The 20,004-nt window shown below is 45.6% G+C and overlaps 2 protein-coding genes across 2 annotated transcripts in view; one reads left to right on the top strand and one right to left on the bottom strand.

Annotated features, from left to right (window-relative positions):
• stx8 (syntaxin 8) overlaps window positions 1–6,116 on the top strand; it is a 41,287-nt gene extending 35,171 nt beyond the window's left edge. The window contains exon 8 of the mRNA XM_079219715.1: window positions 5,648–6,116. Within this exon, the coding sequence (XP_079075841.1) occupies window positions 5,648–5,712 (65 nt within the window). The 3' untranslated portion in view covers window positions 5,713–6,116. The remainder of the gene's footprint in view (window positions 1–5,647) is intronic.
• Window positions 6,117–8,312: 2,196 nt separating this feature from the next.
• Window positions 8,313–20,004, bottom strand: part of ntn1a (netrin 1a) — a gene marked incomplete at its 5' end in the record, with an annotated part of 51,381 nt that continues 39,689 nt past the window's right edge. The window contains 2 exons of the mRNA XM_079219714.1: window positions 8,313–8,968; window positions 12,814–12,888. Coding sequence (XP_079075840.1) covers window positions 8,640–8,968; window positions 12,814–12,888 — 404 coding nt within the window. The 3' untranslated portion in view covers window positions 8,313–8,639. The remainder of the gene's footprint in view (window positions 8,969–12,813; window positions 12,889–20,004) is intronic.

The raw sequence follows: 20,004 nt of genomic DNA, 5'->3' as shown, positions 1-20,004 counted from the left end.
CTGTAAATACCTTCTTTCTTTAGCACTGGTCCAAGGCTGTCACTTAAAGGAGCTAAGCCTGATTCACAGAGTCATTACCACTTGTTTTAGATGATGTTGGTGGGAATTGAGGAGTGGAGGCTTTGAGTTTGCTTGGATTAGTGTGGCAGATTAGTCCACGGGACCAAAGGCGCTCTTGCAGAGCGGTGTGCGTTCCCCCCAGAGCTTAGGCATCTCCGTCGGGCAGCACCAGGGCCTCGGAGGCCCTTCATAACGCGGCTAATCCACAGTGTGCTGAGGGCCACTTCTGCAACGCCGGGACTCCCGCAGGTGGCTCGCATCTCAAGTAGGTTTGCACTGTTTGGACTAGAGGGGCTGCCTGAGGAGGCTGTGGGTGAGGGGCGCCGTTTGACAGCGTTGGAAGAAGAGCATGTCTGTAGTTGTCAAGGAAACACTCATTTTGGTCAATAGGGAGGTCCGACTTTTAAAACGCCTCCTTTAATCAGCTCCATCTTTCTTTCCAGCGCTTGGTCCTTCCATTGTCCCAACATGGTAAACTGTTGGAAACTAGAAATGGCAATTGAATATGTTTCACTATAACATTGCAGGACTGGGCTCATTTGAAGCCTCCACCTATATAATATTACAATTTCCCAATATTATAGAGAACATACAATTAATATGCATAATATATGACACAAGCCCACGCAATATTTTTGTTAAAACATATTGCGTGGGCTTGTGTCATATATTATGTCATATATTATTATGCATATTAATTGGGCTTGTGTTTATATCATATAAACCCTAAAACAGGGAAAACATGGACAGTAATACGTAAAGAAAGCCATTACAAAACAGCAATTAAATTGTCTTTTAAACATCCTTTAAAACATTTTATAGAGTTGTTTGTTAAGTGGGGAAAGCATTCCATAAATATAAGGTTCCCCTAAATCTTATTGATAATGGACCCCTCGTAAGTCATTTAGGAGGATGAAGATCTGAAGATTGACGAGTGGAGTAAGAGTGAACCTGTGAATTGGTCTTGAAATGTTCAGGAATATTCCCTTCACTGGAAAGTATCTTATAAATACAAACACAATATTGATATAAATAGTAACAATCTGAAGTTTCTGAAATAGGAGCAGATGAGATGTGTGACTCTGTCTAATGAGATGTTTCTTAGCGAGTGGCAAGTCAAAGTAAACTTCCCTCTGGAAAGCTCATTAATGTATATTCCCTCAACAGTGAGGCAAAACGCATGGCTGCAAGACAGTATTCTAAAACAAAAAATACATGAATGTTATCAAAGTAGACTCTAAAGCAATGTTAGCGCCGCGCCAAGTGGAATCACACCTGACTTTTGATTTGCCGTCATCAACGGATCAAATGTTTTTATTTGCTGTCAATCAAACCCCGGTGAGGACCGAAACAGAAAACATGTACTCAAACCATCCAACCATCAGGATGTATCAATAGCAGATATGTGACTTTTTAGCCTGATCTCAAAAGCTAAACTACCAATAAATCATCTGCGTTCTTATAATTGATGTGTATTTAAGGCCTGATGTTGTCGCTGATTAATAGCTCAAAAGCTGTTCTCCATTAAGAAGTGTGTGACAGCGATCCCAGAGTAATAACCCCAGATGTTCGCATCTGGAAGCGCGGAAAGGAGCTTTTGAACAGCCGTGTTTCTACCATTGTTCAGCCCAACATGTGGTCCTTACTGCAGTTTAAAGATACGCATAATGAGCTACTGATCAAAAAGCATAAACATCGGAAGCATTCAAATGTTGCTGAAAACTTCAGTTGCTGGAATTTAATTTCCTCACATGAGTCCTGATGACTGTCAGTCCATCTAGCTTCATGTTTATTCCCTTTGGTGTGCTCGTAAAAAAGGCTGAAGTCATCTACAGGTGTGTTAAAGCCCCTTAGATCTCATTAAGTTCAGACTCATTCTCGCACTATTTCTGTTGTTGCATCAGAAACACTCATAAAATACATGTTTCATGTTTCATAGATGTGTATCCAACACTTGAAGTGTCAAGTTTTTGTCCTCTATTGTGCGGCGGGAAAAACGATGAGCATCACCCTGATCTTGTTAACACAAACGATTCCCCTTTTCCCCTCTCTATAGGTCACCCTCGGCCTTTCGTGGCCCAAAAAGATCTTTGAACCATAAGCGGGGGGCGTTCGGGGGAGCTCTCGCCAATTATTATTCGTCTCACCGATTTGCGTCTGAAAAATCGTCCAAGATGGGTATGAACCCAGACTTGGGGGGGAGGGGCCTCCCGGACCCTCCTGGGTGGTCAGTCTATCAGCAGGCAGCGACTATCTCCCTCAGCATCAGTGTCACGCCGGAGCCCTAATCTATTTGGCAAGCAAACGCCATTATTGTCATTAGTCTGCGGAGGCCTCCCCGGGGGTCAGGAGCAGCTTGTTTAGGCAGACGGGGCCAGTCCGAGGGGAGCGCGAGGGCGAGGGTCATCGCGGGTGTCTCAACGCGGCTTTATGACATTCGGAGGGGTGTGAGAGCCTCGGCGTATAACACACGCACATTATGCGTGTGTTATACGCCCTTTATCGCTATTGTTGCTGCGGCGGCGGCAAACGGAGTCACTGACAGATGTTGGACACGGCTGAATGAAATTCTGACGTCTGAATCTCACGTGGACTGGTTGTCGTTTACAACCAAACAAAGATTGTGTGTGTGTGTGTGTGTGTGTGTGTGTGTGTGTGTGTGTGTTTGTGTGTATTTCCTTTTAAGCACGAGGCTTTTAAAAAGCCATTGCGGAAAAAAACATGCGTGTGTTTCTCACTTTTCCCGTTTCATACTTTACGCTCACATGTGCAAGTTATCAGGAGGAGTTATCCCGCCTGGCCCGCTGCTAACTTCTGACACGCACGCCCCGCGGACCTTCACGCGGACACCCCGCCCCTCGAGGGGGAACGCACAAAGAATGAGCTCTGCGGAGAAAGAGTCTATCCGCCATAAATACCTAAAGGAAACAAAGGAATGGCACAATGAGTCAAAGACATCTGGACCCCTTGCAGCCACAACCCCGGCTGCTGGCGAAGAAACCATCGTCGGCCTTGCATTTCATCAGACCACCACCACCTCCACCACCACTACCACGCCGCCGCCGCCGCTACCACCACCACCGCGAGCAATTAGTTCAGCATGGCTTATATCTCGGCCCGTCTCTCTCTCCCTGTGGGAATGACGGCCAATTAGGCCGCGCAGGGGGAACGCGGGAGCAGAGAGCCAAAGAATGAGAGCAATGTAAACCCAAAGGGAAAGGCCGGGGGGGAAACACCAGCCCGGCGCTCCGAAACAATGGACGGGTTGAGTCGGGGAAGAAGGGGACCGGCGGGCGGAGCAGCCGGAGAAGCAGTTGTTTAAGATCTTCACTGCCGTCCCACTCTGGATGGGACGAACGGGGGGAGGAGAGAGAAGAGTGTGGGACCGCACCCTCAGAGAAAGTTCCCCGTGTGTGTGTGTGTGTGTGTGTGTGTGTGTGTGTGTGATAGATGAAAGAGTACATGTAATATGCTCCACTGAGTGCTCGTCCACCACATCCTAAAAGACATTCACGCGTTTACGAAGCGCACGATGGAAGCCGCCACTTCTCTTTTATTTCCCCGAGAAAACTTCTTTCAGATTTTAATATATTTGACCGAGCCCGCTCTGTAAAACCCCATAAATGCCGCGGTATCGTCACCGTGACAGATGTTACCAAGACAAGTTTTTAGGGTTTTGGTTTCCATAGCTACTTCTGTTTTTAAGATTCAGTATAAAAGCCCGACCAATATTGGATTTTCTTTTTTAGAGATTGGTATCCGAGAGTTGAAAATAACCTGGTAACAATATATTCGCTGATTTTGATTTCCCTTGAAGGGGAAAAACATTTTTGAAACGGATAAAAAAGACAAATGCACTGAGCCAACATTTACAATCAAAGGAGTCTATTGTAGACACTAATTAAAAATATTTGGCATTTCTCTACTAGATTTACGTGTTGCTTATTGGCCTCTAAGATACTGATATAACTAATATATATATATATAAATAAATAATTAATATCGGCCAAAAAGATCAGCGATTTATCGGTTGGACTCTAGCTTCACTTCACCAAATTGGTAACATTATTAACCATAAAAGGTGTTCTCAAAAGACAATTACTCTTTTATATATAAAGAGAATGGACATTCCACCTGTAATTGTGTTTTTTTTTTAACAACAGAAAGTTTTTTGTATTTTTTTGGGTGGTGGCTATCATAAAAACGTGTAATATTTTCATGTCCTGGGGGTAAAGTGCTTTGATGAAGTGTGAGTGAGCGTTTGCACATTTCTTCTCTGCTTCCATGGTATCAGTGAAAAACAATGATTATCCTCTCCGGGCGGAATCAGAAACATATGCCTATCACAGTGTGCAATCTGTGGCAATAAAGGTTTTTTTTCTTCTCCTCGTGGCTGTTGAACGCATGTAAATTGCATTAAGTCATCAGGAGAAGAATGGCGACACGCTGCGAGGGCATAAGCACTTGGGACTTGCGTCAGATCAAGGATGTTGGAAATGAGTGGTGAGGTATGTCGGCCTCTACCTCTTCCAAGTGTATTCCCTTGAGTCTACTGCATTCCCTTCCTCCTCCTCCTCCTCCTCCTCTTCCTCGTCTCTGAGATCTTTCTCACGTCATGTTTGGAGTTCCTCAGCTGCTCCACTGTTTGAATTCTCAACAAGTTAGAGTGGATTGTTGGAAACCGCAAAGGTTTTATCACAGTGAAGTAAATCTCAGAATTTAAATAGTCAGAATTTGTATTTTGTTTTTGTTTCTGGGCACTGCACTTTTTTAGCAAATTAGACTCAAACATGAGTAGGTCGTGTACATTTGTACATAATACACATTTGGTGCTCCAGTGCAGTTTCCCAAATTTATATTCTGGGGACCCACTTTAAAAAAATGACTAACATCTTATCTATGAATGGACATCCGGACTTGTATTGCCATTTCCACATCACCTTATATTATCTTGAAAAGGTCAACCAGCCATTTAGAAGGGATATACGTTTAATAAAAGCCAGCTTTGTTTTAGGCACGCGTCATTGAAAACATGTCAATATGAAATAATCTGTAAAGGAGACGAATCACATGCGTTGAGATGCAATCAACAGGCTACCTGGTCCTTTTCATCTCCTCTCACATATATATGTAACAAGTGGGCTGCGACTATCAGAGCGGCGCTAACAGCCGGGCTTCCTCATGTGGCTGAAAGTAGTACTGCAACTTTAAACGTTAGATTAAAAAAAACAAGACAATGGAAGAAATTCTGCAAACTTTATTTGGCGACCCAAGTAAAACCCCCGTGCGGCCCTCCTGTGGGTCCCGCCCCCCGTCTTTAGCAGCGGCCGTTGTGGTGCGCATCTCCAGAGGAGAACAGTGGCCACGTTCATGGCGTTGAATGAACCTGTCACCCAGTGTGCAACAAGTGTGACACATTGACAACAATGCGGCTCTGTTGCAGCGCAGAGTGAGCTGTATCGCGCTTTGGATACATTTTACTTTGTTAGCGGGATCAACTCATTGTTGTGTTTTGTGTGTTTTTTTTTTTAACTGGTTCTGCCTTTGTCCTCTGATGCCCCTTGTTTCTCTCCCGTTGCTCCTCCAGGGATGCTGGTGGTGATCGTGCTGCTCCTCATAGCCATCATCGTGATCGCCGTGTGGCCCGTGTAGCTTCGAGGAGCCGCTGAGACCTTTCTGCATCAAGTACAGCCGCATAAACACGCCCAACTAGCCAATGTGAAATGAAGACTTTTTTAATAGAATATTTGCTTGTTCTGTTTAACAGTTGTTAATTAAAGTGTCTGTCTCGCTAAACTCGCAGTGTATCAAACGGTTAAATTATTTTGGGGGTTTGTCAGCACATTGAAAACATGTTCTCCTCCCGGACTGCGGCAGCAGGACGTCCTGCAGGAGCCTCGCTCTGAACGCTGCATGTTCCCAATGCGTCGCCGTAGCAGCTGCAGTGTTATCGCTTGTCTCGGGGTTTTATAACGTTCAGCCGAACGAGTCGGCTGCTTTTCCTTCCTTGTAAATCAACTCTCCTTGTAATTTCTAATAAATGGCGTTTCCAGTTAACGGCCCCCAGACTCCTGTCTGTCTGTTGAGGCTCTGGGCTCGGCCCGGAGGATCGCCGTGGTTTGTCACATGATATTTAGACGAACACTCGTACCACGCTGCCCTTGTTTCCATTGCGAAATCCGCTCACTATTTTGTCTCCTGTACTTGTAGTGTTACGAGCAGGCAGCCAGTAAATGGAGAAAAGACGACTCACAAATAAAACATAATCATTAAACTCAACAGCAAATGTTTTTTCCATGTAACAAGAGTTTATTTCAACTGAAAATCTGAATGTAGTTCTACCAGGTTGGTGTGTTCAGTAGTTATTATTTCCTTCTTTAGTGGCAACAATCTAAACAACCACAAACAAGTAAAAAAAAAAAAAAAAAGTTGAAAAAGACAATAAAATCCACAATGTCTTGTGTCATTAAATATATTCATATATAATAACCATAATATATTAGTACGCATTGTAAAACAACATTGCAAAAAAAAAAAAGAAGGAAAAAGTCTTGGCAATGGTAACAACATTTACAATTTCATAGTATGAACACAAAGCAATGCTTTGACAGGTGTGTGTGAAGCGTTTCATCAGGAAGCTTGTCAGAACCATCGCCCCGGGAGACGGATGTAAAATGTACAGCATGAGGCCGCCGAGACCAGAGAGGCGGGATTACAGGTTATTACAATGTGCAGAACGGAGACACAAACACACACATGGAGGGTTACGTCGTGGGGTTAACAATGAGCGGCGGGAACATGTGAATACACCGTGTGTGTGTGTGTGTGTGTTGTCGTCGGTACAATCCCAATCAGCTGATTGATTGTACATTAAAAAACTAAAAACTCTCCATCAAACCCTTAATGTAAATACTGAGACGTACTCCAGCAGCAGTCTGTTCATCTAGTGTTACCGCTGAGCCCAGGTGACTTTGATTTCTCGTGGTTTTAAAAAGCCTTCCAGGAGGCATTGGAGTCAAATCAGAAAGATTCCTGAACAAGTGAGATCTTGGAGTCAGAAACTGTTACCGTCTTGAACAGAGGACGTATAAATCCATGAGAGTAAAACCACCTGTCTTCAAATGATCTCAAACAGTTACTTTGGAGCGCATTAAAAGCATTAAAAGGTGCTAAATGTGATTTTGTGACCCAACAAATACTTTGGGCAACGGGAAACATGTTGCTCAAGGTGTTTTGGGATGGATGGACTAAAAGGAACTCCAGTTTATGATACGTCAAACACACCGTGTGTGTGTGTGTGTGTGTGTTGTTTTTTTGTTTCTTACCAAACCGGACTGCGCTCCTCGCTCCTTGCTACTCCGAAATGGAGCAGCGAGGAGCGATAGTAACTCCCCGTTCCTCCCTGTGCTCCAAGAGAATGTGAAGCGGGCCGACGGGAGGCGGTGGCTTCTGACGGGTCGCACAGTGAATGTACAGTCAGGCATTGTGTTTGCAAAAGAGAGCGTTGGACAGAAATCCATCCCACCACCCAGAATGTTTCATCTTTTCCTTTTTTCAAGGTGCAGTCTGCACTGAAGTGTTTTTCTGCTCCTGGGTTAAAGTTACGGTAAGGACACTGTTTTCCTTTCTTTATGCCCTTTTACATTACATCGCATTCTAATGTCTGCATCAGTTGAGTTTAATCGGATATTTTACCAGTATAATCTGACAACATCCACTTACTAAACACATGTAATGAGTTCAAACTTAACCACAAAAAAATGATCTTTTAACTGAACGACTCCTGATTCATGTGAACGGGCCAAGTTATTGAATTGAACATTAATGTTAATGGTCTGAGATGCATTCACATGCAGGTTTGTACAAATACTGAACCACCAACATGTAACCAGTAGGGGAGAAAAAAATACTGTGTTTTATACCTTGTTCCTCTTCGATGGGGGTCGAATGTTTAATGCATTTCTGTGGCTTTTTTTTATTTTTATGGCACAATTCTGAACAGAGGAAATATTATTACCCCTCAATCATTTCCGTGAAGACTTTTGATGAAACAAGCTCGCCTCTTCGCCAAGAATACAACAAGGAAACCATGCAGAGGCAGTGGCGTTTTTTTTTTTTTGCTTTTTGTTTTCTGTCATTTTTGCACCAGCAGGAAATGTCCATCAAATTTAAACATAAAATATAATGATTTCATACTCGGATAAAAAAAAAAAAAAAAGGGAAAACAAACACAAATAACTTTATATGCTGGTAATAGGTGCAAATTCGGCAAATCCACAAGAGAGAAATCTCAAAGTAAAAAAACCATAAAAACCAAATCTGCGAGGTGAGCTCCTTCAACAAAAGTTCACTAGAAAAGAAACAAATCATCCTAAATAATTCTCTTCATGCTTCTACACGAAAGGAAAAAAAAGCAGCGACATAAACAGTCTTTTGTCTGTCCGTGGTCCTCCGTCTGCCTCTCTTTTTTATTTTTTTAACTTGTATTTAACTTTTTTAATCGCCCGCTCAGCTCTCCTCTTGAATTCCTCTCCTCTCCGGCATCCTCTCCATCTTTTTTCTTTTCTTTTTCCCCGCGCCTATGGCTTCTTGCACTTGCCTTTCTTCTCGCGCTGCTGGAACTTCCTGAGGCGGCGCGCCCACGTGTCCCTCCACTGGATAACCAGGCTGCCCTTGTCCGCCACCACGCCGCTCTGGCCGGGGGAGTCCTCGTCGTTGCCCAGCAGCAGGTACTTCTTCCCGGGTTTGATCTTGGGACACTTGCAGGCCACGTCCTTGGCGCGGACCCACAGGAACTGGTCGCCGCGGCGGATGCGGCTCTCGCCCTGCTTGTAGACGGAGATGATGTTGACGGTGAACTTCCACCACTCGTCGGCCTTGTCCGCCTTCAGGATGTGCACCTGGACCGCTGAAGAGTGAAGAAAGAGATGACGCGTTACGCAAACATACAAAGTGGAAAATAACCGCTTCAGCACACGGCTACAGCCCAGCTTTACGGCCCTTTTAAGGGATCAGCCAATCTGAAGGTGACTAATCAGTGCTGTAAATCCATTTATCTTTGTGTTGACTTGTTTAGTTTAGTCACTGAGGCTAGCCAATAATTTACCGCAACTTCGCCATCAGGTCTTGGTTGCTTGGTAACAGCAGGCGCAACAGGAGCGCAAACCTCCCAAACACCTTGGGGTAAAAACCTAAAGCGGCATGGCTGGTGTCTTCCATTTTTTCCCATTTTTAGACGCAAGAGTTGTAGACGCAAAAGCAGGCGGGTCAGATTGAGCTGCAGCTGTCCTTTATATATATATCAGATACATATTGAACTAACATTAAAGTAAATGTACCTAATAAACATGAGATTATGAAAACAACTTGGATGAAGGCATCCCTACAAGTTGGATGTTTTTAACAGCGCTTTCATTGTGATGTATAGACGGCATTATTATAATCAACAAAATAAACATCCAGCCCTTGTTTGTCATCATTTTTTAACATCTAGTTAGTATGAGCTGCATTGACAGATCAACCGGCGACTAATGAAGTGATAAATAAGAGAAGTGCTAAACACAGATACACCTTTAGTGAACGAGCCCTCCTGTACTGTAAACCCCAATAATAACTTGTGCTATGAATACCATCTGGTCTAAGGTCTGGTCTATGGTCTGGTCTATGGTCTGGTCTATGGTCTGGTCTATAATACACAGCCACACATGCATTATGCCCATTACTACTGGCAGAGCAGTGTGATTTGTAATGTGATTAGGAGGCCGGGTCGGGCTATTAGAGACGTGAGCCGGAAAGACACTCAGTGATATCACATGATGAATCAACCGGTATGTCCTCGGAGAGAGGGAGGGAACCTAACCCGGCATGTATCGATATGTAATACATTGACCAGAGCTCTATTAACTTCCACTATACTTCTCCCGTCCTCATGGGACAGCTTTTGAAATGTGTTACAGAGTCACTGGTTTCCCTTTCAGTGTTGAGCGAATGGAGCTGATGTAAACTGCACGTGTTGGATCGCCGCCTTGGGAGCTCAGACTGTGTCGAAGACGTGGACTGCTGTTTAGAAGCCTTGAGTTTGACATTTTGGCGTTCACCATCTTGGTTTTTGGACGTTGTCATTTGGGCTGTTAGCAGAACGCTGGATAAAACATTAATAGGCGACCAAAAATGACACAATTAACTTTCATTAGGTGAAAACTCACTGAAAGGGTTAAAGTTGTAAGACATGTCCAACTCCCAGACCGGACAACGACGTGGTAGCGACCTGTCAATCACAAGGTAGCCCCGCCCTAAAGTATACACCCTGCTTTATGGTCTCTTTTACTCTAAATGGGATCATACTTTACTAAATGAACATCATCCTGTGTTGAAGAAACTAGCAATTAAGACCATAACCAGGTGAGAAGTTGAGTCATTTTTTAATATATATTTAATTTGTGTAAAGCACATTTGGTGATTAGAACAGTTTGACCAGCCGCACAGTTCAAAATACTACACTACCCATGAGCCATTTCAGATAGTTTTTTTCCTTTTTCTTTAGTATCCATCCAACCACCACCAGCATTTCTTTTCTTTTTTACAGTTGAGACGTTTTTCCCCCCCAAAATGCATCATGGGAAATCATGCTCACATGGGGTGGCCATGTTGATCAGTGAGGCCCCTGAGGCCCGTGTCAACGGAGACTCGGTCTGCCGCGACCCGCCAGTGACCCCGGCACCACCTTGCTCCACCGGCTGGTCCCTCTGTTTGTGTTTAGTCAACAATCACAGCTGAAACTGTTCTCCCCGAGATGTTTCTGCTCATCAGACATGTCCGCCCCCTCCCCTCCGCTCCCCTCCGCGATTCTTTATGTGCGGCTGTATTTCGACCGCAGGATCTTGTGGCGGCGTTTCCCTCCGCAGCGTGGAGCCCCGCTCCCCTGCTGATCTTTTCAAAAGGACCCAAAGCTGCGGCTCTCGCTCAGCTTCTACTGTAGATTCACATTGTGTTTGACTTGTGGATCCGCTGAGCTGAGCTCATGTGGTGAATACTGTACAGGGACCCCGTTCTGGTTACGGAGCTTTGAGTCTGCTGCCGCGAGCTAAGGACAAATACAACAAGCGGGTTAATGGTTCTCATGTACAAAGCGCCTTTGTCATGTTTGAACAATAACCTGATTAAAAAAAACAACTTTAAAAACCTGCAAAGCTTATTTGGAGAACATCAACCTAATTATCGTTTGCTCTTTTCTATATGAATACATAAAATGTGTTTTATGTATATACTTACATAAAACACATCCTGTGTCCTCACTGCTACATGTTGCACAAGAGGAAACTGCCTGTATTCTGCTTGTTGTTATCTCATCAGCACCAGCAGATCCCCGACATGCCAAACCAGTCGGGGAGCTCTACTGGCTCTGGCAACGTGATGACTGGTTTCTCCATCCCGACGTCTCTCTCTCACTCAGTGCATGCTGCCTGCCGTTACCACGGCATTGTTAGGTATATGGTCTCCAGACAAAATCAATTCGTCATCTCTAACTTCACAATTTAAACTACAAACCTGATTTTGAAAAGGCTGACAGCATCGCTATTTGGGCCAAAGAAAAGCAAACTGCCGTGAAGCTGACCCACGTATCCTCATACAACGCATGACGCGTGATGTTTGTACATATGTACATTACCGCTTGTTACATGCCTACGGTCTTTTCAAAATAAACTTCTGCCTTAATGGGAAACTCAGTCAGGTTTAGGCCACAAACCTTCTAAGTTGGGTTGAGGCATAGATCGATCACAGTATGTCTCGATACTTCGTTCACGATTACGTGGACAGCCTACGAAGAAGATTTTGTGGGATATCTATTATTTTTTATTGCTGGTTGCTGGTCGAGGCCGGCCTGAGCGGACACGTTCGTGGATGAAGGGACGCATGCTTCGGAGGCGAGGCGAGGCTCTTCTCACGACACGTTGGCGGGCGAGGTAGGCACTGGTGGAAGAGGAGGTGTCTATAAGCCGCCCCCTCCCCCTCCCCCTAACTCCTCCAAATCCCTGCGGAACAAAGCCCCCCGGGGCCCTGTCTGTCAAGCTGCCGAGGTATGCCGCAGGATGCCGCTGCTTGCTTGACCGGTTCAGCGGGCCGACTTCAATCGAGGGAGGGGACGGAGGGAGAGGGGGAAAAGGGGAGAGGTCATACGTCTTATCCACACCTTGAATGGCGTGGCGGACGGGCGGCCACAGGAATGCAGCGGGAATGGCGTCGGCCGTGGGGGAAGTGGGCTGCCTTAATGAGGATCTCTGGGAGAGAAGCGCCCACTGTCCGTCACACTGTCTTTGCTTTATCCGCTCGGGTCTTAAATGCCCGCTCGGAGACGACACCCCCCCACACACACACACACACACCTCTGCCTAATTCTTCATCCTGCCCTTTCTCTCTGTCTGTTTGTCCCTCGCTTCTCTCTTCCTCCTTGAAGATCTGCTGCCGTCCGTTTGATCCTTTGTCTCTGTGCTCAGAGAGCTGGAGTAAGCCATCAGTGGAAAGGCCTCCCCTGTAAACTACAGCAGCTCCCCAGCAACGTGCTGGACTGGGATGTATGGGATGGACACACTATCTGTTCCTGCAGAATAAGAACGCTTTTTCTTTTCTTTTTCTAGTCCAGGGCCAGACCAGTGAAAAAGGCAACGGTGTGTTTCTTCCATCAGAGCACCTGTTTTAAAGCTTTCCTCTAGAAGTGAACGTGGAGCCAAGTCATGAAATGCTCTGTTGATTTACCGTAGTCTTTCTTGCAGTACTTCTTCATGTTGATCTTCAGCTTGCCTTTCGACGCTTTGCAGTAAGAGTCACAGTCTGCAGGAATGAGAAGGGAGAACATACGGTTAGGAGGCCGGAGGGGGAAAACAAACATTTGATGTAGTAATGGAGGGAGAGACTTCTGTGAATATCTTAAGAATTCATCATTGCGGGGAGGGAGAAAAAAATCTCATAATAAGCAACTTTCAGAACATAGGGGAAAAAGGAATTGTGGGCCTACAAAGTCTCACTATAGCATTACTCATTTTAACTTCAATTTTCATGTAAAATTATCAAATACATTTTGGTCAAAAGTGAATTAAGTGAAATCCAAATGAAATGTTTATTTCAAACGGAGAAATTGGATTGAAACACTTGTTAAATGTAATAATAATGTATTATTCATACTCAGTGACTCAACCAATTAACAACAATAATACAATAATAATACTATAATTTAACTTTGACTTTATAATACTATTTTTGATCAACTTAAAACATTTGTTTTACATCTGTAAAAATGATGAAATGAAAACAGATGAGCTTAATTAGCACTTAAAATCTATGATTATCTTTATAATTTCCACTAGATTGAAATGTAAGACATATTTTCTTTTGTTGGACCTACATTTACAGGTATACTTTCACAGCTGCTTTAGCACCGCCTTTCGTCCAATTTCTGTTTATTCATGCATTTCTGGTTGTGGACCAGAAGGCCGTCTCAGTAAAGAAAGAGAGAACACAAAAACAAGCCCTTTCGGCCTTTTGGGAAGAAAGAGGACGTGCGGTTCCCTTAAAACACCTTTTGTCTGACGGGACTGCAGTGTCGATGCCACGGCTGGAATCATGAAGTGTGTGTGTGTGTGTGTGTGTGTGTGTGTGTGTGTGTGTTTGGTTTGTGGTGGGGGATTTAACCTTCTCACCAACCTCCATGTGGGATGGCGAGGCCCACTGAATGCTGGTACCAGCAGCGGTGAAGAGAACTCACTGCTGCCAGCCACCCGCTCACTTCCCCGTCAGCCTGTGGGAATGAATGAGTCGGGCCTCACCCCCTCTACCCCTCCACCACCACCACCTCCCTCCCTCCAAAATCTCACCTCGCTTGTCACCTCAGTTCTCGACCTCCCGGGAAAAAAAAATAACCCCTGGGATCACATCAAGGCCCCACCGAGGACCATGTCAAGCTTTTGCATTTATTGCAGTGTGGACGTGAGGGGGGGGGGGGGGGGGCTGAACGAGGGCTGGCAGCTATTTGAGGGAGTAGAAGGTGGGGGTGTGAAAGGGGGTCAATGCCACACAAAGGGAGGTCAGGAAGGGAAAATTAGCCATCCATGAAGCGTTAGGCAGAGGACCCCTTTTTTTTTGGGTGGGAGCAGGGAGGGGGGGGTCCACTCTGGAGCCGTGAACAAATAAATACCTCACGCAGGCAGAGGGGTCACCCAAATCTCCTCACGGCTCACTCGTACGTGTATGTGCACGCTCTCCGTGGTAGCTTAAAGCTTAAAGCGTATTCCAGCTTGATTCATCATCTGGATAACAACCTCAAAACTAAACTATTTCCATGTGCGAGATGATATTTGAAAAAGAAAAAAATCTAGAAATCACGTAGGCAGGGGAACTCAGACAGTCCTGGATCTCCAAATTGGTTGTTTTTAATTATCGGAAGTATGCCAACCAAGCCTGCTCCCTGTCCATATGGATCCATAAGGACATACATATGCTGTATACCTTTTATGATCGATTGCCTGGAGGTGAAGGAGGCAACAGCAGAGGCCTCCCTCCACCTTGCCCCAGCCATCCAGAGCGTACACACGAGTGATTGCCCCCTGCCTTGCTGTCACGCTGACGGCCGCATAGCGTGTGACGTGAGGTCATATCAGAGAGAAAAAACAACTTGTTTCACTTTCTTTTTGGCCGCTTTAGCGTAAATTGGATCCAGAGTATATACCGATTTGGGTAACACTTCAGTGCTGCGAGTCGTAATGAGCGTAGTGAGAGAAAATAAAGGGGAGGAAGAGGTGGATGGACGGTGAGCTGTAGTGGAGGAAAAGTGATGGCGGAGGAAGGACCGGAGCTTTCAGGCGGCCTGAATATGAACAAACTTCATTGTTGTGAGCAGATCTTTGCCCCATGCCTTTACTCTCCTTTATGCTCCGCTTGAATGAGGTTGCCTGGGGAACACCGCGACAAGAAAAAATGCAGGGAGGGAGGAGGGAGAATGGATACTTGTGGAGAGCGAAGGGGTGGAGAGGTTGACAAAAAAATAAAGAACAAAGACAGGAGTGAAGTTTATCTTGGGGGTTGGAGGAAGAAGATGAGGAGGAGGACCAGGGATTTGAAGCGAAATCCCCAAATCAGCAAAAATTCCAAACCCGGTTGCCTCCCAAGCTGCTTGTTAGTAAATAGAGAGTAACGGAAAATAGGCAAAGTAAATGAAACAGAGGAGTCTATATGAGCTGCAGCTGATTACCATGTAAATGATGGAAGGGGGAGCTGTGGAAAGGAAGCTTTGTTTTCTCATAACCCCCCTTGATGCCATCATGATACTTCCCTTTGATAGCCTTTCGTTCCCCATTAGTGGACCCCTGAGACACAGCTCCGGGCCCCGCTGAGAGCACCCCGAGATCCCCATTTAGGGCCAGGCAGCCCCCTACCGTGAGGACAAATGTTCCCTTTGTGCGCGCGTTACAAGCAGGGGAAGTGGGAGCAGTCCTGTAGCACTGAGCTAAAATGTGCTTTGGGTGTTCTGAGTAGATGTAGTTACTACAGCGCTTTGTCTCCTGCCTTTCAGGGGCACTGAGAAGTGCGTAACTGAGAGGTGGACCTTTGCCCCCTTCCATCAAAGTGCTGTACAGCCCTTTAAGCTAATCGTTTTCATTTGGGATGCCTCTTACTGAAGCTGCTTTAGGACAGAACACAGTGCTGTACAGTTCTGTGTGTTTCAGCCAAAGCTGTACGGTGGCGATGGAAGCTAACCAGCCGGGGTTTGGTTCTGCAGCCAGTCTTAGGAAGTGTTAGGAAGCACATGCCCAAAATATAACAATTGGGAGGAGTGCGTGCTTTGGTATACCCACTGCAACTTTGTTTACTGACGCTGAACAATATTCACAATCAAAACCCAACAGCGGTGACAGTAAAAGGATGAAGGACAACTGAAGAGGCTGATTGAAGCCAATGTGAAGATGCATGAAAACAAAAGTGGAAAAAAGGGAAACAAGACAAGTCTGCAGGGCAAACGAAGCAAACATGATTTTACATAACTGAAGGTAACAGTTCAACATTCAGCCCAGCAAGCTGTCCACACTGCAAACTCTGGAGTGTTTTGTCCTTTAGTTAAAGGAACAGTGCGAAGCATTTAGGGGGATTTATTGGCAGATATGGACTATAATAGTAATAATTAGTCTTCTTTTGCGTATTATCACCTGGAAATAAGTTAATAAATCATTAATACATAATCATTTGTGATGGCATTATTTTAGTTGTTGGTATCTAGCTTTCTACAGTAGCCCAGAATGGACAAACCAAACACTGGCTTGAAATAGGGCCCTTTGCAATTTCATGTTTTTTAAGTGTAGTGTGACCGCGTATACAGTGGACTTATAGAGCGAGCTAACTAGCCTGCTGCTTAGCTAGCTCACTCGCTAATTCCACCACGCTTTCATGTCACGCTTGATTACAGGTGATTTTTGAAAATACGTTGAAGTTCCATGTTTCAAAACAACCAGCCCCACGTCTGCAGGGTGTCTGAGCACTCATTTATTTGGTGGCTGTACAGATAACATCGAATGTACCGAGGCAAGTGAAATCTGCCCTCAAGAGGTCTCTCAAAGCCAAGGCCAGGTGTGAACAGCCCTTCTAAACCAACCGGACCTCGGGACACTCTGGATGCATGTCTATATCCTCAGTGTGAACGAGGCCACAGAGGCACGGCGGCATCAGAGGTGCCACAGCAGCGAGACCAGGAGGTGTAACTGACGGCCCAGGAGGAGGGCTTTCTCTGTGCGCCAGACTGATTGAGAAACAAATTGCGGCAAATAAAGCATGTAATTAGATTACGGAGCCCAGTGTGCTGCCCCTGCTCTGTTCTCCTCCCTCTCACACAAGAGCCGTGAGTTTGGATCGCGTCCAGCAAGGACGAGGAGAGAAAGGAGAAGGAGTCCCCCGCTTCTTCTTCTCTTTTTTTTCTCTCTCTCTCATTGTATCGTCAGAGAGAAAAAAAAGACGGTTTGTCTTCTGGGAAGACAACAGCCGGCGAAGAGGCTGTTAGAGGTCCTGACCTGATTCTCGGTTTCCGGGTGGCGTGCAATCAGTTCTGATGAGTTGCTTCGTCCTCTGTTACTGTTCAGATGAGTCAACGGGGACTCGAGTTGGTTATCGCCCAAAAAGCGTGGACACGGGGAGAGGAAAGAACCCTGCCACGGTTGTCATGTCATTAAAAATAACAGTTCTGAGCCACGCAAATTAAAATTTGATATTGATCACCAGAATCCGTTTTTTTCTCTCTTCTATCTCCATTATTTCTTCCACAATTAAGCGGCGTAATAAGATCCCACGCTGACAGGACGCGGTGGAGTGGACGAGTGCTGAACAGGGTGTGTGAAGCGAGACTCACGTCCAAAGAATCCAAGGAGGGGTCCGCCACAGATCTGATCACTTCCAGCCTCGAACAAGACACGCACACACACACACACACATAATAAGACTGAAACCCGTTACCCTCACGCGCCTCATCGTCATCGCTCCGATTCTCCTCATCATCATCATCATCATCATTAGTCACTTTCACATCTTCCCATCCTGACAGGCCCGGGTTGCGGCCATCGCAGGTCATCAGCGGTTAATCTGCTCCACATTTCGCTGCCGCGCAGACGTCTCTGTCACGACCCGTGGGAGTGGCGACTCACACCATCCGTGACCTACCAGCACAATGTGTGTTTTGTCTGGGCCACACCATCGGAGGTATTCTCCATGCATTCCAGCCCTCCGTGTGGCCGAGAGGGGGAGAGCCCTGCTTGCGGGAGACAAATTAATATCCACTCTATTTTCCCTCATGCTCTCCATTCACCCCCTCCAAAAAAATACCCCCCTCCTCCTCCTCCTCCTCCTCCTCTTCGTTCGACTGAGGCGCAACAAGGCACCTGCCTCACAGCTGTCAGCCCATCACCCCCTGGTATCACACACTCACTCACTCACACACACAATCCCATGGACACTTTTTCCACATATGTATCTTGACAGATCCTAAAAGTCTTCCTCAGTTCTTCATCATCTTCTTTCTTTTTCTTACCCGATCCATATTCTTTTCTTCTTCCCCTCCATTTACTCATTATTCTTTCTCTTTTAGTTTTTTTATTCTTCTCTTTGATGAATCTAATTTTCCGTCTTCATACTTTTCTTTTTCTATGACTCCACCTCCCCCAGCCACTTAACAACTTCTGCTACTATTAATGATGAGAATAATAATACTATTACTACTAATACTGATAATAATAATAATAATGATATTCATGCTATTCATAACAATAATGATAATAATTTTGTAATTCAAAAATAATATATTATTCTGGTGCAGGTATTCGTGGGGTGGCAAATATTGTCCGATGCTCTGATGAAATCCTCTCATCTGTTTTGCGATCCCATATTAGGTGAGATTACAGCCGTTTGAATACCAGACTGCTCTGCATCCTTCTGAGGACGCTCAGAGGTTTATGTATTCGTCCTCTGGGCCTCGAGCCCGGGTGGTCCGGCCGGACCCTCCTACTGCTCACGATGGCGACGCAGGCCGACGCAGGACGTCCATCAAGGTGTTCCAGTTCAACCTCTCCGGGCTGAGCAGCCGCATGGCCATTATACACGTGAGAGGGAATTCCCAGAAGTCTCTGTCGTGATTTGATTATCTTTATAGCTACACGGTCGAGGTCATTACGGTCTCCTTCAGGCTGTGTTTACATTAAATCCATCACATGGTTTAATCAATGAGAGTATAAGATGATTTTAGCCACAGGCAAAGCATTCACACGATGACAGCGAATTGGAGGGAGAGGTATGTTTTCATCCCCAAAAAAAAAAAAAAAAATATCCAAACCCAATATTTAGTTTATGGATGTGGAAATGCCAAACAAAAAAAGCAATCAATTTGCTGAACAACTTTGCATTGAGTGGAGTTGATGAAGTAACACGGGGTCTCCTCCCACGTAGCCAGTGAGCCCTGACTGAGGTAGAGGGAAAATCTCCTCCAGCCCAAAAGCGGACAGATTCCTGACATGGGGGCCCGGAGAAACTCCAGATACTCCAGCTCGGCACCACCCACAGCGTTATGTGAAGACAAAGCGTGAAACAGAGAGAGACCAAGGAGGTGGAGGAGAGCGAAAAAGAGACTGAAAGAGAGAAGAAAGGAGGCGGAGGAGGGCTGGGGGGACCGGCGCTATCCCGACGGCGCCGTCAATCCAAGCTGTCCGGGGAACGTCAGGGCCCAACAACAGTGCTGCAGGAGCCCCATACACACACACATACACACACACAATATATATGTATACCTGAGGCCTCCTGCAACTGGGCGAGACGGAGCAAACATGCCGTGAGCCGGAAGAACTTTTTCCACCACGAGGGGCCAGAAGACAAAAAGCCCTTTGGGAACGAGTCTCCGCATTTTGAGTTCTCGTGTGTTTATGTTTGAGGAACAAGATGCAACTTTTTGTGCCACATCACATATTGAGTTACCGTTATATAACGCTATAAGGCTCTATAGTGTTCCAAGTTCACTCATATCACAATTTGCTATAAAAAAAAAGGAGATCCCATGTAAGTCAAGTGAAAATAGCTCCAACAACCACTAACATGTAACACATGAGTGCTTCCTTCAGCGCAGTCAGTCCTTCCTGCATCAGACTGGGAATGAGGGAGTTTGGAGAGATGAAATATCGTCAAATCAAACAAACGGGCCCGTCCCGTGTGCTGCGGACCAACACCCCACTGTGCCGCAGTTAGACTGATTAATTGTGAAAGTGTGAGAGATTAAAGGAGGCACATCCCAGGGAGGCTGCTAATGGGTTTGATATTCATGAACCCCCCTGAATAAGGAGGGGGAAGGCAAGAGGGATCCAATTTATCCTGCAGGCTGTTTATTTTATGGAAAAATATTGTGGTGAGAAGTGAAACTGTTGGGAAATCCCT

The sequence above is a fragment of the Taurulus bubalis genome (assembly GCF_910589615.1).
Source record: "Taurulus bubalis genome assembly, chromosome: 6".
In the NCBI taxonomy this organism is placed as follows: domain Eukaryota; kingdom Metazoa; phylum Chordata; class Actinopteri; order Perciformes; family Cottidae; genus Taurulus; species Taurulus bubalis.
Note: the sequence above shows the minus strand (reverse complement) of the source record. Positions and strands in the feature narration are given on the sequence as shown.